A 16,454-nucleotide genomic window follows, 5' to 3' on the forward strand; every position below is an offset into this window, starting at 1 on the left:
GGGCTACTGCCATATGGATGGCAAAGGGACATGACTGGATCCACTGCAGCAAGCAAGGGGAGCAAAGACTAATCAGGAAAAATAAAGCAAGTCCATCTATATCAAACACAAGGACTAGAGTTTAGCCTGGAGAAGAGGAGGCTCAGGGGAGACCTTATTGCTGTCTACAGCTACTGGAAGGGTGGTTGTAGTCAGGTGGGGGTCAGTCTCTTCTTCCAGGCAACCTGTGGACAGAACAAGAGTCTCAAGGTGTGCCAGGGGAGGTTTAGGCTGGATGTTAGGAAGGAATTCTTCATAGAGAGAGTGATTGGCCATTGGAATGGGCTGCCCAGGGAGGTGGTGGAGTTGCCATCACTGGAGGTGTTTAGGAGAAGACTTGATGGGGTGCTTGGTGCCATGGTTTAGTTGATTAGATAGTGTTGGATGATAGGTTGGACTTGATGATCTCGAAGGTCTTTTCCAACCTGGTCTGGTCTATTCTGTTCTATTCTATTCTATTCTATTCTATTCTATTCTATTCTATTCTATTCTATTCTATTCTATTCTATTCTATTCTATTCTATTCTATTCTTTCCTGCTAGAAAAGCTATGCCCCATCTCTGGGGAAAGGTGCAGGGTCAGACAGCTGTCTGCCATTCTGTGCCATCTTAAGTGGCCACAGGAATGTACACAGGTGGCTCCAGGTCTCAGAGCACAAACAAGGTGATGCAACACCAGTATTTTTATTTCCTTGGTAATTAATAAAGGGAATACAACAGAAGGCTTTTGCTCCCCATTCCACCCAACCTATTTAGGATATTACCCAAGAGCAGAATTTGCTTGCCATCATGGGTATTTTTGGGAAGGGGAGTTCAAAGGCACAAAGAGAAAGCAGCTTTCCCTTCTAAAATACCAGGAAGGAGTATTTGATCACAAGAAGAAAAAAGCACAATTTAAAAAGCTGTTAAGCAATGTCACAGTCCTGCATTTGATTTATTAAAAAGAAGACCAATTTTTTATATTCATATCTATTGTTAGTTTAAAATATGGCAAGGCAATTTAAGAGGCAGATTTGATTCTTGGGTTAAATAAGACTCTTTTTATTTTTTTTCCCTTCTCTTAAAAAAGCAGCAATGTTCCTCCCCTTGCTATTGGACTCATTTATTTCTCCTTCTCCTTCTCAAACATGCACTTTCCTCTTTACCCCAGCTAATACTGTAGAGGCAGCAGCTCTGGGAAATGAACCAGCTTCGCCTGTGGCTCATACATCATTACAATTGTTAACCAAGTTCCACTATAAACATCTTTATTACACAGGAGAACACAGAGCCATGCAGAACACAGCTTTATTTTCAGACACCAGGTTGAGTTTGTAGGGCAGGAACTTAAAAGTCTTTTTTAATGCTTTCAGGTCAAAGAAGTCTGCTACTACATACTGCAACAAAACACACAATACAGCTTCTTACAATCTTCCAGACATTAGTCTGCATGCAGGACTAAGCTACCTTCTGCTTCAGCCAGTGGTTACAGCTTCTGGTGTGATGACGACAGAAGCCCAGTGCTCCAACATTTTATTCCCTATGAGGAAGGCAGCAAGTGTAGCCATGTTGCTGCCTACATATGAGCTGATGGTGTTCAGGCCAGTGGAATTGTGGCATTTTGCCCATTGTTAACAGTGAATATTGTTGTGCACTTCTGCTGTGGAGGAACTTTCGAAGCCTATAAAAAAATGCAAGGGTAGTATCACTAGCATTTGGTCACATCCCATGAAAAAGTTAATCTGAAGGCTCAGCAGAGTGCAAATTAAAGTTAACTTTAGCTGGAACATGTAACTCACTGCAGAATTCATAACTGCAGCTGCTGAGAAATTTTCTGAATTTTTTCCTCCCCATACATTATTTATCTTAGCAGTCCAAATGCAAAAATCTGGCACTTTGGATGATGTGAAATGTTTGTGTTATTCCCTGGAGGACTTTGCATCTGTGAAGTAATGAAAACAACAACCCCATGCAGCGCTACAGGCTGGAGTCAGAGTGGCTGGAGAGCAGCCAGACAGAAAGGGACCTGGGGGTGCTGGTTGAACATGAGCCAGGAGTGTGCCCAGGTGGCCAAGAAGCCCAATGGCATCCTGGCTTGCATTAGGAATAGTGTGGCCAGCAGGAGCAGGGAGGTCATTGTGCCCTGTACTCAGCACTGGTTAGGCCACACCTTGAGTCCTGTGTCCAGTTCTGGGCTCCTCAGTTTAAGAAGGACATTGAGACTCTTGAACATGTCCAGAGAAGGACAACGAGGCTGGTGAGAGTCCTTGAGCACAAGCCCTATGAGGAGAGGCTGAGGGAGCTGGGATTGTTCAGCCTGGAGAAGAGGAGGTTCAGGGGAGACCTTATTGCTGTCTACAACTACCTGAAAGGAAGTTGTAGCCAGGTGGGGGTTGGTCTTTTCTCCCAAGCAACCAGCACCAGAACAAGAGGACACAATCTCAAGATGCACCAGGGGAAGTTTAGGCTCAAGGTGAAGAGAAAGTTCTTCACAGAAGGAGTAATTGGCCATTGGAATGTGCTGCCCAGGGAGGTGGTGGAGTCATTGTCCCTGGAGGTGCTCAAAAAAGGACTGGACGTGGCACTTGAAGCCATGGCTTAATTAGTCATGATGTGTTGGGTGATAGGTTAGACTTGATAATCTCTGAGGTCTTTTCCAAACTTATTGATTCTATGATTATTCTGTGACAGATAAACTGAAGCTCTGTGAGTGCATCAAGATGTCATCTTGCTACAGCACTTCTCAGACTTTTGGACGTTGTAACCACCTTTAGATTCCTTCATCTTATTTGCAACCTTAGATTCACCAGGAAGAAAAATGACTTAATTAAATAAAAATCTCTCCAGTCACAGAAATGTATCAGTAGGACTCATGAATCATTTTTCAACACACCTTGCATTTCGCTCTTACCCACAGCAGACATTTATAAGCCAGCACAGTGAATAAAAGCAGAGGTCTTTCCACACCATGCTTAAGCAGCATGGTAGCTAATACTGCCCTGAAGACCTTCCAAATTGGCATAGCATGCTCTGTCTTGAAAAGATGCCACAACTGTTAATTTCTTATGTTGCAAACACCAACAGTCAGGGTTTCTGTATCAACAAGTATCATAACAGAATTTTGGAAGCAAAGTTTCCCATTAGGTAGAAAAAAAAAAAAAATGGGAGAAAGAAAAACACCTCCCTCAAGATTTTGTAAAGCCACAAATCAGAAAATAGATCTGAAGCCTGCAGTCGAAATAGACAACCTAGTGCATTGCTTTCTATCCCAAAACTATTGCCAAAAGAATGCCAAAGGCAGTCTTCAAAATATACCTTTTGCTGACATGATGTATTTTTTCCTTCTCTAATATCACAATAAAATTTTCAAAGGGGGACACACACAAGGCCCAAGCTTCCAAGTGATGCCTTAGCAGGCAAGACTTTTGTTTTTCTAGAAGCCCCACATGGCCAATGTTCTCTGGCGTGAAGCTTCCTATTGTAGCAATGAAGAAATAGAGCACAGGTAGGAGTGAAGTTTTCACATCTGGGCTTGACATGAGCCTGAGCACAAGTTGCAGCACCACAGCAGGCTCTGAGGTCTTCTAAAGGACCACTCTTGCAGGCAGATCCACTAACAAGTATCAAGGGATCATCTAAGAGGTGGCTATCAAAAAGGGAAAAAGTAATTGGGTCTGTTGAATGGCAGGAGACCTTTAATGCACGAAGGCTTACATTCCCTTCCTAAGTAGAGAGGTCATTCTCAGTTCTTGAGCCATCCTCTGTTTTAATTTAAAACAAAAAAAACCCACAACCCACTGAGAAAACGTAGCATTATCAAGCAGTTTAGATCCCTAGGAATGGATTCATTTATATCTTTAAGGAGGGGAAGCTTATCATGTGGCACTGCAGTGTCAGTACTGTTCCCTTTTTAAAATGAAACCAGACTAGCAATGACTTTGAGCCCACCATTTCCCCTAAACACACACAGTCTAGCTTAATAGCAATTTTCACTAGTAAGTAGGTACCAAAAAAATAATAAACCATCCATAAAGCTAAATAAAATTAACTAATTTTAGTATTCACAATTTGAGCAAAGAGGACAAAAACTGTAAGTAATTTGTTTTTCGCATTTTCAAATTATTAGTAAGCAGTGGTGAGGGAAATAAAGGATTACAGAGGACAATTACTGTCTTAACAGATTCCCTTCAAAAGAGTCTTTTAATTATATTCAGTGAATTGTAATTTTCTCTCAAACAACATCTTTCCTATCTAGCTTATTTTCCTCAAATTCCCTCTGCTAGACCACATAGGTTTCACCTGTTTGAGGAGGACTCTGGAAAAAACAAAGCTCTAGAACATCTGCCCCCCCTCCACCCTCCCTGTAAGCTACTCTTAAGCATAAAAAGATAGTGAGAGCAGGAGGAGGAGACTGGCAAAAGGAAGAATGAAGAAGAACTCCGAGGGAGGAGAGAGAAGTGGGGGCAGGGGTAAAGGTATTATTTTATTAGCCTCTGCAAAAGACAGAGCAAATGCTGACTCTGGCCCAAGGCTTTCTGGAGGCATGAGAGCTGACTTTGCTACATTACTGCTCTCAAATCAGCGCAGTCCAAAGCATGTGACAGCCATGCCTGGAGGAAGCCCTGAGAACGAGCTGGGTGCATGGACAGTGGCCTGTTCAACAGCCAACTTTTATGCCAGGGGCAGTTTACCAAGGTCCGCAGTGAAGCTCTTGAGCAGCTGTGGGCTGTTGCAGTCCTTGCTGCGCAGACCTCGCAGCCTCTGCTTTAGCAAAACCAAAACGTGAGGCTGATACAGACGGGCTTGAGCTACTCAGGTGCTGCTAGCAGCAATGGAGATTGTGTAGAGGTCCCTGTTGTCACATCTAAACTACTAGTGACCCTAGTAAGCTGGGTTTAGACTATCTTGGTTCTTTAACACTGCAATCCAGTGGCACAGGTAGCTACAATCTAGGCATATGAGAAGGGGAGAGAGTCAGCTAACTCGCGATATTAAAACTAAGGCGGCCCACGTGCAAAACAACGTGAGTAAAATCTATTTTAGTTCTGGGCTATTTCAAATGCTTTGAAGGACACCAAACTGATACAAATTCAAGCATAAAACTTCTGATTTTAACAGCCCTCTAGTATCTGTAAAACACATGCTGCATTTGTTTCACAAGCTCAGATCTGTGCAGCCAAACCAGGCTGAAAAGCAGCAAGATAATATGACAGTTCCATCAATGGCAGGAAAAAAAATACTTCCTTTTTCTGGGGCAGCTGAGTGCTGCCTTCTTTACTTTGAAGATCTGAACTCAAGTCCTAATCTGGTCAGAAACAGGAATAACAAGTTCCTTCACTTATTTACACAAATGATCATTAAATCAGTATTTTACAGCCAGTAAGAAAAGGGTGAGATGCATGTCTGATTCATACTGGAGATGCACATGTGGCAAGGGTTTAAGGGTATATGGGTACCACGCAGCTCCACAGAGAAAAACCTTGGAGTCCTAGTGGACAGCAAGTTGTCCATGGAACAGCAATGCGTCCTTGTGGCCAAGAGAGCAGATGGTATCCTGGGGTGCATCAAGAAAAGTGTGTCCAGCAGGTCTAGGGAGGTTCTTCTCCACCTCTATTCTGCCCTGGAGAGACCACACCTGGAGTACTGTGCCCAGTTTTGGGCTCCCCAATTCAAGAGAGAGACACAGATCTGCTAGATAGAGTCATGAGGATGATTAGGGGACTTGAGCATCTCCCCTATGAAAAGAGCCTGAGAGACCTGGAGCTGTTTAGTCTTGAGAAGCCTCAGAGGGGATCTGATCAATGTCTACAAATATCTGAGCGGTGGGTGTCAAGTGGGTGGGGTGGGACCAATCTCTTTTCAGTGATACACAGTAATAAGACAAGGAACAATGAATGCAAATTTGAACATAGAAAGTTTCACCTTAGCATGAGGAGAAACTTTACACCAACAAAACACTGGAACAGACTGCCCAGGGGGGTTGTGGAGTCTCCTATTCTGGAGGCTTTCAAAACCTGCCTGGATGCATTCTTGTGTGGACTACCCTAGGTGATCCTGCTGTTGGCAGGGGGGTTGGACTCAATGATCTCTTGAGGTCCCTTCCAACCTCTAACGTTCTGTGATTCTGTACACCATTGCATCAGATTCCTTTGTCAAATGTAGCTATATTTGACAATGATCAGATACCATTTCAGGTCAGACTCACTTCACTTACAATAAGTGAGAAAGATAATAAAATGTGGAGGCGATGCCATAGCTAACATGTCCTTATTGGATCAAAATCATAAGTGCCCTTCACAAAAATAAAGACCCTGGCAGGGTATAACAGTTTTTAAATATGTCTTACCAGACACTACACCTAGAGTTCACATCCCTCTGGTCAGAGGAAGGCAACAGAAGTTAAAAAAACCAAAACAAAACCAAAAAACACCCAAGAAAAAAACCACCACAACAAAACCCCACACCAAAACAAAACTCCAAACACAAAACCAACCAACCAAAAAAATCAACAACTACCCCCTTGAAAAGATTCCTTAATAATCTCAAACATCCAAACATATGGGAATTCCACATGGGTTTTCTTTTGCCCACTGGTTTGTATTCATATCTTCTGCAAATCCCAACTCATTTATTCCTTAATAACAGGTCATATAGCTATTTGCTCCCCTGCTAATTTTGTCCTTCAAAACTTAACTGATGCTTTTGTCTTGATAGAGAATGAAATGCAAGGAGCACACATAAAAAGTGTGAATCCAACACCTGTTGCCACCACCTATGTTCCTCACAGATTCTCTGCCTCAACCTCTCATGATCTAGATGCACAGTTGCTATGACAGACAACCTTGGGTAATAAAGCTTCCCCCATTTCTCTGAGGGAGACAAAGCACCTTTAAAGGAGCAGTTAGTGGGGTTCTAATTCAACTGACCCTAGAAGGACAGCAGCTCCTGCAGAACAACCACCATGAGTCTCTTCCATTCAGGGTCACTCTGGGCAGAGGCACTGCATCTCACAGACCATGGCAAAGCCTTGCTACAAACACTAATTATGCTATACTCAGGGCAAATTCATTGCAATGTTTTGGGTTATTTTTACAGTACAGGCTCCACCACCTCCTTTTGTGAGGGCTGATTTTGTATGGAAGAAGGTGCCACAATGCTAATTTGTAAAAGCAGGGACTGTTCTGCCAATCCAAACCTGTCTTGTTTGCTTTGTCTTTGGTCAAAAATATACTACAGCCCACTGCACCACAGTCATCACTATATTAACCCCATCTTAGGACTTTCAGGTCCTTTTCTTCTTGCAGGCACACAACAACCAAAATCTGCCCAATGTATCATTTAACAACAAGAATATTTTATATCCTGTTTCCAAAACTTCTTGTGTCTAAAATGATAGCATTAAGGAAGCAGAGATTCACTTCTTAGGGAAGAGCACAGCTCCAAAAAATCAAGCCCTTATCACCTAATATAGCAAGACTAGGGAAGCGATGAAATTACAAGAGCAACTGAATCCTTCTTCTTCATTTCTTCAACACTCAGGAAGTAAGAGCTATCAACAATTAAGAAAGAATGGCTGTATGTTCAGAACTTATTAATGTGTGCATTCATCACCTTCAAAATACCAAGCTATAAATTTTAAGAGTCCATGACACACTTGAGGTGTTTAATAAATATGCTTCTTTATCATTTTTATTCTTTAATAGCTGGAATAAATTGAAGGAAATAAAACCTCCCACCAGTTACATGGAAACTGGAGATCATCTGTTTCAGTGAAGGCCATTAGACCCACCATTCATGCTGGCCCATGCTGGCCTTAAAACTTCAGAGCAAGTTTACAGGACAGGTTTTTGCTCACACCCTGCACAGAACAGATTGCCATTAGGAAAAAAAATAAACAAAATCTCTTCATCATAGAATGAAAAATCGACACTGAAATTTCCAAAAAGGAGCTGTGGCATTCAGAACACAAGTCAGAGACCACAGCTCTGTGACTCTCAGGTCCCGGGAGTAACATTTACGTGGTCTCAATGAAAATGCAATTCAGACACACAGTAGGGCCAGCAGGACTGCCACTACTTCAAACAATGAACACTGGCACAAAAGGCAAGATGAGGCAACAGCACTTTCATTGCAAACATTCAGTGCAGTCCAGATGGATTTCAAGAAAGCTGTGAAGAACATGTGGTGCTTTAAGAATTCTAGTGGTCAATGGCTCCTAGGAGAAACAAAAATAAGAAGAGAACTGCAGTGCAGATAGCGAAAAACCCTAAATGATCTTTGATTCAACACCTCACAGTACTTACAATCTCAGGACAGGCATAACAGAAAATAGAGAAAAGGAATTCCATCAGATTATTTAAGGAAATAAAAAGTAAGAACAGAACACACAATTCATATTGGGCTCTTGCCACCTCTTATTTAAATCTGCAATTGAAGAAGTGCACCTATACAGACAGGTGTAAACCACATAATCTGTTACAAGTAGGACACACAATGCATCCATGAAATAAGAGACAAATACATCACATTCTTCAATTCAATAGACCTTCTTTGCCACCTTTCACCTAATTCTTAAGTAGGTGTGCATGTGAATGAGTGAGAATTAATGGCAGTAATGACAGCTGACACCAAGCTGGTAGCTAGTCTGGCGACCTGATACTATTAGGAAGGATACTGTATCATAAAACTAGAAACCATCAGAAGCACTTCGGCTGCAAAGCCTTTGCAAAACTGGATTGACTGCGCTTCAGTTTTCTCTCTTGAAAATAAATTTGACTTCACACAGCTGCTCTATTTTTATATCGTCAGAACAAGTATTTCAGAACTGCCATTGTGAAACTCAGTTCTGTACTGTGTTTATCTGCTATATGACAAATCAGAATTCGAACCAAAGCCAAACAGTGTGCCTTAAAGGACCTTAAAACCAAAATTCTTTCATAGTAGCTTCCTTCCAAGAACAGAAATTTAAAAAAGAAAATTTCTAAAAATGCAACTGAGCAGTAAAGCAAGCCCAGGAGTGCTGGAATCTCTCACAAATGCTCATTCCCCATACTTGGCACAGTAGCTTTCAAAACTTAAGGCACATACTTTGAAAGTTACCAGGCATCAACACTATCGTAAATGAGACATTAAGTCTTGTGTATCTTTTCACAGCCTGCTATTTGGTCTTGATCCATTACAGAGAGGGGATAGGTAAATGCAAACAAGGCAGTAACGGACCAAGACCAAGTGGAAGGTTGTGAAAATGGTTGGACTTGATCTTAGATGTCTTTTCCAACCAAAACAACTCTGAGTCTGTGATTCTGCAACACCGTCTGGAGCAGCAGCTCTGCCATCCACCTTTCTGTTCAGACAGTGCAGAAGCAAAGCTGTGCACTGCACTTCTTTCTTGCCAGTATCCTTCTTCCTCCTTGGCAAAATACCGTGGTAGCATTATCCTCTCCACAGGTTGGCAGTCTTGGGAGGGGCCTTAGCAAAGAAAGGAGTTAGCTTAGCTGAAGGTCCCATGCCAGAGGGGTACAGGAGTATAGGAAGGTGTTCAAACATCACTTCACAGTGCAACTTTTAACATAAGACAAAGTCAGTTGGGAGGAGCATTTAAACCAGCAAGAGAGGTATCTCCTTTTCTACGCAATCATAACCCGCTCTGACTCCTGCAACTGCTTGCCCAAGGAGTTCAACATGATCCCAGCACTTGGTAGTATCAAGATACTTGCTTTTAGTATCATCACTGTGAAGGATTTGAGTAGCCCATAGTGACCACCAAGTTTTATACTCCACACTGTAAAGCAGAAAAACAGCAAGAACATTTGTGATCTTTAAAGTCTTCCAGCTTGAAGCAGAGAATTCATCTCTATTAAAAGGAGAGAATAAATTTTAGCTGCGCTCTACTGAGTCACTACACGCTAAGATCTGATTTTGGAAACAGAAGCGCATTTATAACCTTGCTTACAACCTCGGTGGGCCTACTCGTGAATGAAACTTCATACGTGCTAAACACCAGTGGATGTCTTCTAAATAATTAACTGTGCAAGGACACGTTCACAATGCCAAAAGCTTTGCAAACAGATTCAGAGGTTTGGTGTTTTGTTTGGTTGTTTTTTGTTTTTTTCCAGATGGCAAAAAGCCCAAAAACATCACTGAGACAAGTTTATCTCAGATCTTACAGCACATGTAATACAAGTAATACTAGCTGTTAAGTGTAAGTGAAGCTTCCAGGTGCGTTGAGAGCAGCCTATTTCTCCCTCTTAGACCTCTGGTCACATTATGAAAAGACTGTCACATTTGTTTCCTCCTCCGTTCCTTCCAATTTCAGAACCCCTCTAGACATGTAAAGAGATTATATGCTTGATAGTAATTTTCTACCTGAGATCATTTCTTTCATAATATGAATTGGGTTATTAAACCAATCAAATCTGGTATCTTGATCCTGGCAGAAATCAAGATTGAACATTCCCTGCAGTAATAAAGCACACACAATGTCACACTAATAGAACTAGTTAAACAAGCAGCACACAACATGGAGGGAAAAAAACTATTTCACGGCCTCCGTGGCTATCAAGCCACACCTCGGTACATCAAACCTCATTAGCTTTTATATTTTTTTCCTAAACATCTATTGATCATAAACCAGCACCACCCTTTCTCAACACAGGTATTGATCGCAGTGCCAAACGTTGCAATTCGAGGGATGATGTGGCCAACCCTCTTACACACAAGGAGTTTAAAAAAACAAAACAAAAGGCGCACAGAAACCGAAGAATGTCACAATGTCACAGTGCTCCCTGTTGGTTAGGCATTTTGGCATTCGGTGGCTTTTACTACACAGAGAAGCGAAAGCAGGAGAATAAAGATTTTTTTATGTGTGTGTGTGTGTGTGTGTGTGTGTGTACGCTGGGAATGCAAGGACCTAAACTCCCCAAGCGAACACAAAGTTTTGAGGGAAAGCCCCGAGGGCTTTCAGGAAATTAATCCCCCCTCAGCTGACTAGTCATCCCCACCAGCAGCCCAGCACTGCTCCTCCTGGGATCTCATGACACAGATGAAAGAGCAACTACATAAAAAAAAAAAAATAAAAAGGCAACAAACCAGCACAGCACTTCGGCCATGCTGGTGAGGGCAGAGGGGGAGACTAAAGGAAACACGCTCTACTTGAAAACAATATCCCCCCACATACACGTTCTTTGCGTTCTTAAGGAGTAACACAAGAATTCCCGACAGAAGGGGCTGGTTTTCCCTATCCATTGCTTAGTTTAGCAGGAAGACTTCGAGTGATTCTCCCGGCGGCACCAGAAGGCTCTGTCAAAGTACCCAATCGCAACGCGAAGCCTCTTAAAAAAAAACAGAATAATACCCAAAACACCCCCGGAGTCCAAACCATACATTTCGACTAACAGAACAACTCGCTTCGAATCTAAACGCCGTGAGACAGCCTGACAACAGGGACCAGCTCCGTACGTTTCAGAGGCAGCCACCGGGCTAGGGCAGGGCAGCCTCCGGCCGGCAGCCGCTGTCCATCGCTGCTTCCCGCACGGCTCTGCCGACTCCCCCGCGGCCCCGGGAGAGCAGGCGGAGACGCGCCTCCAGCCCGACACGGCTCGCAGAAACTCGCTGCTCCAGGCACAGGCACAGCCTTTCGGGGTGAGGGGGGCTAGGGTGGTGGGAAGGTGCAAGCACTGAGCACCAGGAGAAAGTTGTGTTTGGGTTGGGGGAGGGCAGCAGACCCTTCACTAAGGAAAAGTTTGCCCCTCCCCCTCCAAGCCCGCAGCCCCCTGCCCGCTCCTACCGCCTGCGGCGGGGTCCCGATCAGCATCTCCAGGTAGTAGCCACGGCCGGAGTCTCCTTGCAGATTCTCCACCATGGCTAAAAAGTTGAGGGTGCCTCCGGGATCCGAGGCCAAGGCCAAGCCGTCCGCGCCACCGAGGGGATCCTGCTGTCGGCTGTCGCTCGCTGGCCGCAACACCACCGGGGCAGGCGGCGACCCGCTGGGGGCGGCCGGGTGCGACACACGCAGCGGGAGAGAGAAGAAAGCCCGGCAGAAGCCCGCACTGCCGGCCAGGAGAAGTAGGAGGCCGGGAGCCGCCAGCGGCACCCCCATCCCAGCAGCAGCGCAGGGGCCAGGGGGGGCGCTTCCGAACTGCAGCGGCTCCGGCCCGAGGCAGCGGCTGCCTCGCTGCCAGACTGGAGCAGCCGAGAGGGGAGGAGGAGGAGGAAGAAGGGAGCGGCTTCCCCACGCCCTAGCTTCATCTCCCCCTCCCCCGAACTGAGCTCCTCCTCGCGTTTCTCCCGTACGGCCCCCGAGCAGCCGGAGCGTCTCTCGCTGCCCAAGCACCGTACGAGAAAGTTGCTCCGGCCCGACAACCGGCGAAGAAACTTCCCGGCCCGGCCCGTAGCTGCCGGTAACGAAGCCTGACGGCACGGTGGAGAGAAGTTTGGGAAATCCTTAAAGGGAGAGCGGCGGGGCGAGCAAGCGGGGATCTGCGTGGGGGGGTCCGGTTCCCTTTTGGGGTTGGCCGCGCTCGACCCTTACCTAGCCTCCTCGGGCGGCCGCCCGCCTCAGGACGCCACGGGCACGGAGGCTGTGGCCGGGCGGGGTGTGGATGAAGATGCGGGGGTGGAAGTGCGGAGCCGCACGGGTGTCCGTGGCAGCGTGTGCCTGTGGCGCGGGTGACGGCAGCCGCGTTTTACAGCGGCGGCATCTGCTGTGAGGAGCGGGCGTGTGTGTGTTTGTAAATTCATCTGCTGTGCTAATAAGAGCGAGGCATGAAAGACGGCTACTCATGATAAAGCCTATGAGGCTTTAAATGTCTTCATCATGCACGGAATTAATAACAGCAGCCAAGTGCGGCCTGTCGAAAGATGGGACCGCATATGGCAGAATTAGTTTCAGCACCTCTGGAGTAATGACGGTGCTAGATAGAGCACTGGATGGACCAGATAGTAAAAAAAGTCTTGAAAATAACACCGGGCAAGACTAAGCAGAGTTACTTCTGTGTTTGTTTCTGACCCTCCCTCCCCGTGTCCTCTGTAGTAAATAATGTTGGAAAACATCCAGCCTAAGTCATGCATACTCTCGGAATCCTCTGAACGAATTTGTTGTCCCAAGCAACCACCTGGTCTGTCCTTGTGTGTAAACCTACTCCAAGCTGTGTGGACTGTGATCCCTCTTCTGCCATAGTAAACAGCAAGGGCTCCCTTCCTTCCTTTCTTGATAGGGACTAACCACCTGCACGATTTCAAAGTAGTTCACAGATATTAAATGAAGCTTTACCAGTAGTGCTCATCCCCAGAATGGCTGAGCAAGCTATTTGTTGGAAGGGTGCTCGGGTGAGGCTGTTATTCGTAGCCATTGCCTGAGTTGCTTGCAGAGGATAAGCCTTAGAAACAAAATTTGAGTCCACCTGCCCTTGCTGAAAGAAAAAAACCACCATGTTTTCACTTTTTCCTTATCTCTTACTGATGATTTTAGTATTCTGGTGCTCTGTCACTTAAACTCTGGAACCTTTGCTTGCACTTTGTAGGTCCTCCCTTAGATCAGTGCTCCTGGTGCACTTGGGTGCCTTCCCCTGCGTCCGCAGCAGGAGGAGGATGCAGTGTCTGTCCTTACAGAGCTCTCTGCAGGAGGAAGAAAGTGCTTTAGTGATCTGAACCTCACTTTGCTGCACCTGGGAGGGTGGGAATCTTGCAAGGGGTTTGGTCCGGTTGGAGACTTGGGTAGAGAGCGTAGATGAGGCTTGTGCTTGGGAGGTTGTTTCACTTATGGCAAACTATGCCTCTTGGTAAAAGGTGAAATTGTGTAAACTTCTGCTGCTGCAGGAAGCTTTCTATTTGCCTGACAAGTGGGAATGTGAAATATTGCAGTCCTGGTATGCCTACTCTCACCTGCTCTAGACAGAGCTGGAAAATGCTGCTCTGGGCTGATGGCAGCCGAACACCTGAGGGAGTGGCAGTGTGGCTCACACAAAGAGGTTATCTCCAGGGTGCTACAGTAATAGCTTTTTCTAATGTAGCTGGGATAGTGACAGGTTATACTCTAAGGCCTGTCTACTCAGAGCTGAAGGGGAATTAAAATGCTTTGCACTCTTCATGGGTGAGCTGAAAACTGGAAAAATGCCCTTGCCCCTTTGAAAAAAGAAATGTGAAAAGTAATCAGGAGTATAATTGAACACCCCCTCAGAGTGTTAGGGATGTATTTATAACAGTCAGCAGCTCTATACATTTTAATTCTTTTACAGTACAGTAAGTCTTCCCTCATGCCACTGTTGCTAAGATACATTACCATACTTCTGAGGAAAGCAATCCCAGTCAAAAGAAGTGTATAGTTTTCAAAGTATAGAAGGCACAGCATAGCCTTCAAGTGTTCAAGAGAAAACTTGTCTCTTTTCATAATATTTGTTGAAAGTTCTTGTGCTGTTTTCCACACTACATAAATCTTGTAGTGAGTGCATATCAGACAGCTGCTGCATATGAAATGGTGTATGTGTAGACCTTTCTGTTCTCCCATTGCATCATCACAGTGGGGCTCTTGTTTGTACAGTGTTGTGAGGTTTCTGCCTTTCCTTGTCTGCTTCTCTTTTTACCTAAGCATTTGATAAGGCTTTGACTGTGCCATGTGCAGGTGAGTAGTCCCAGTGCATTTATGAACAATAGCAGGAATGGGCCTTAAAAGAGCAGTGTAAACAACGGCTTTTGAAAGGAGACATTATAAATTCCTTCCGAAGAGCTGAATATAACTATATCCAAAACATTTGGAGGAGAAATCATCTGTATGCAGTGACTGCCACTACACTTAATATGCACATTTATTTCTTTGTGTATCACGTACAGAAAATAAATGGAATGCTAGAAATAGACACATTACAGTTCTGTAGCCCTTGTTTTCTAGCATAATTGGAGAATCTTGGTTTCAGTATTTTTGTTATTCAAAATATGTGTTCTTTATGTGAATAATGAAAAAAAAAATTCTTTAACTCTCAGGCCCTCTCTTTTTATGAAAACAGAAAAGTTGTTTGTCCATTTATGAATTTGCAGGTATATCTTGACTTTGATCCAATTCTGCATTAATTTAATTTGGTGTTATTGTTGTGCTTTCTACTTTGAGTCACTTGGCAGCGGCTTAACGTATGTCTCTATAACATAAACTTCCAGTATTTATGGAATACAACATACCATGAAAATGCAGCTGCTCCATGTTATGGTCAAAGGATACTAACTAAGTCAGAAGGACAGTTGCTATATGGAGATGTTAAATCAGGACATTGGAAAAACAAGCAGAAGTTGAGAAGGCGGCTGAAGCTGCAGAGGAAGTGCTGAAGCTGATTTGAGCAGAGGAACTCTCCATGGCTAAAACGAGATCCTCTCCTTCCAAAAGAGGAAACTGTCAGGGGACTGCTCAGGCTGAAGCAATTCTCTGCTATGCATCTGAAGAAGTCAGTCTGACCTGTGCTATTGTTATGCAATGATCACGGCAGATGGGCACGCAATAAAGACTTCTGTTCCAAAATCTACTCTCTGTGTTCTTACTATTAGCATAATCATAATAATAATTAGCATAATTAACATAGCAGAGAAGAGGCAATCTAGGAGGTTCTTAGAATGCATGGAGGACAGCTTCTTATCCCAGGTGTCGCGAGAGCCTACCAGGGGCAAGGCTATGCTTGACCTCCTCTTCACCAACAGGGAAGGGTTGGTGGGCGCTGTGGTGGTTGGAGGGTGCTTAGGGGCCAGTGACCACGAGATAATTGAATTCTCATTATTTGGTCAAGCTAAGAGGGGTAGCAAGAAGACCTCCACTCTGGATTTCTGGAGGGCGGACTTCAGGCTACTCAAGGAACTAATTCAGAGGGTTCCTTGGGATAAAGCCCTTAAAAACAAAGGGGTCCAGGAGAGCTGGTCCTACTTCAAGGAAGAATTGTTGAAGGCTCAGGGACAGGCTGTGCCAATGTGCCGGAAGATGAGCCGCTGGGGCAGACGGCCAGCCTGGATGGGTAATGAACTTTTAATAGAGCTAAGGGAAAAAAAGAGGGTGTATCACCTTTGGAAGAAAGGTGAGGCAACCCATGAAAAATTTAAGGATGTTGCTAGGTCTTATAGGAAGAAAATTAGGGAGGCAAAAGCACATTTGGAGCTCAGCCTGGCCTCTGCTGTAAAGGACAACAAAAAGTCCTTCTATAAATACATTAATAGCAAGAGAAAGGGCAGAGACAACCTCCACTCCTTGGTGGACATGGAGGGGAACGTTGTGACAAGGGATGAGGAAAAAGCAGAGATACTTAACACCTTCTTTGCCTCAATTTTCACTAGCAGGACAGAACGTCTTCCGGACAGCTGGCCTCCAGAGCTGGCAGAAGGAGCCAGGGAGCAGCATAGTTTTCCACTGTTCCAAAATGGGGTACTTGGTGATCTGCTCAGCCGCCTGGGCCCCCACAAGTCCATGGG

The 16,454-nt window shown here is 44.7% G+C and overlaps 1 protein-coding gene across 1 annotated transcript in view; it reads right to left on the minus strand.

The window, feature by feature from the left end:
* Positions 1-12,143, minus strand: part of BACE2 (beta-secretase 2) — a 53,230-nt gene extending 41,087 nt beyond the window's left edge. The window contains exon 1 of the mRNA XM_068155241.1: positions 11,803-12,143. Coding sequence (XP_068011342.1) covers positions 11,803-12,114 — 312 coding nt within the window. The 5' untranslated portion in view covers positions 12,115-12,143. The remainder of the gene's footprint in view (positions 1-11,802) is intronic.
* Between the last annotated feature and the right edge of the window lie 4,311 nt (positions 12,144-16,454).

This window comes from Melanerpes formicivorus, unplaced genomic scaffold (genome assembly GCF_026170545.1).
Source record: "Melanerpes formicivorus ecotype bairdi unplaced genomic scaffold, bMelFor1.0.p_v2 SCAF_30, whole genome shotgun sequence".
NCBI classification, from domain to species: Eukaryota; Metazoa; Chordata; class Aves; order Piciformes; family Picidae; genus Melanerpes; species Melanerpes formicivorus.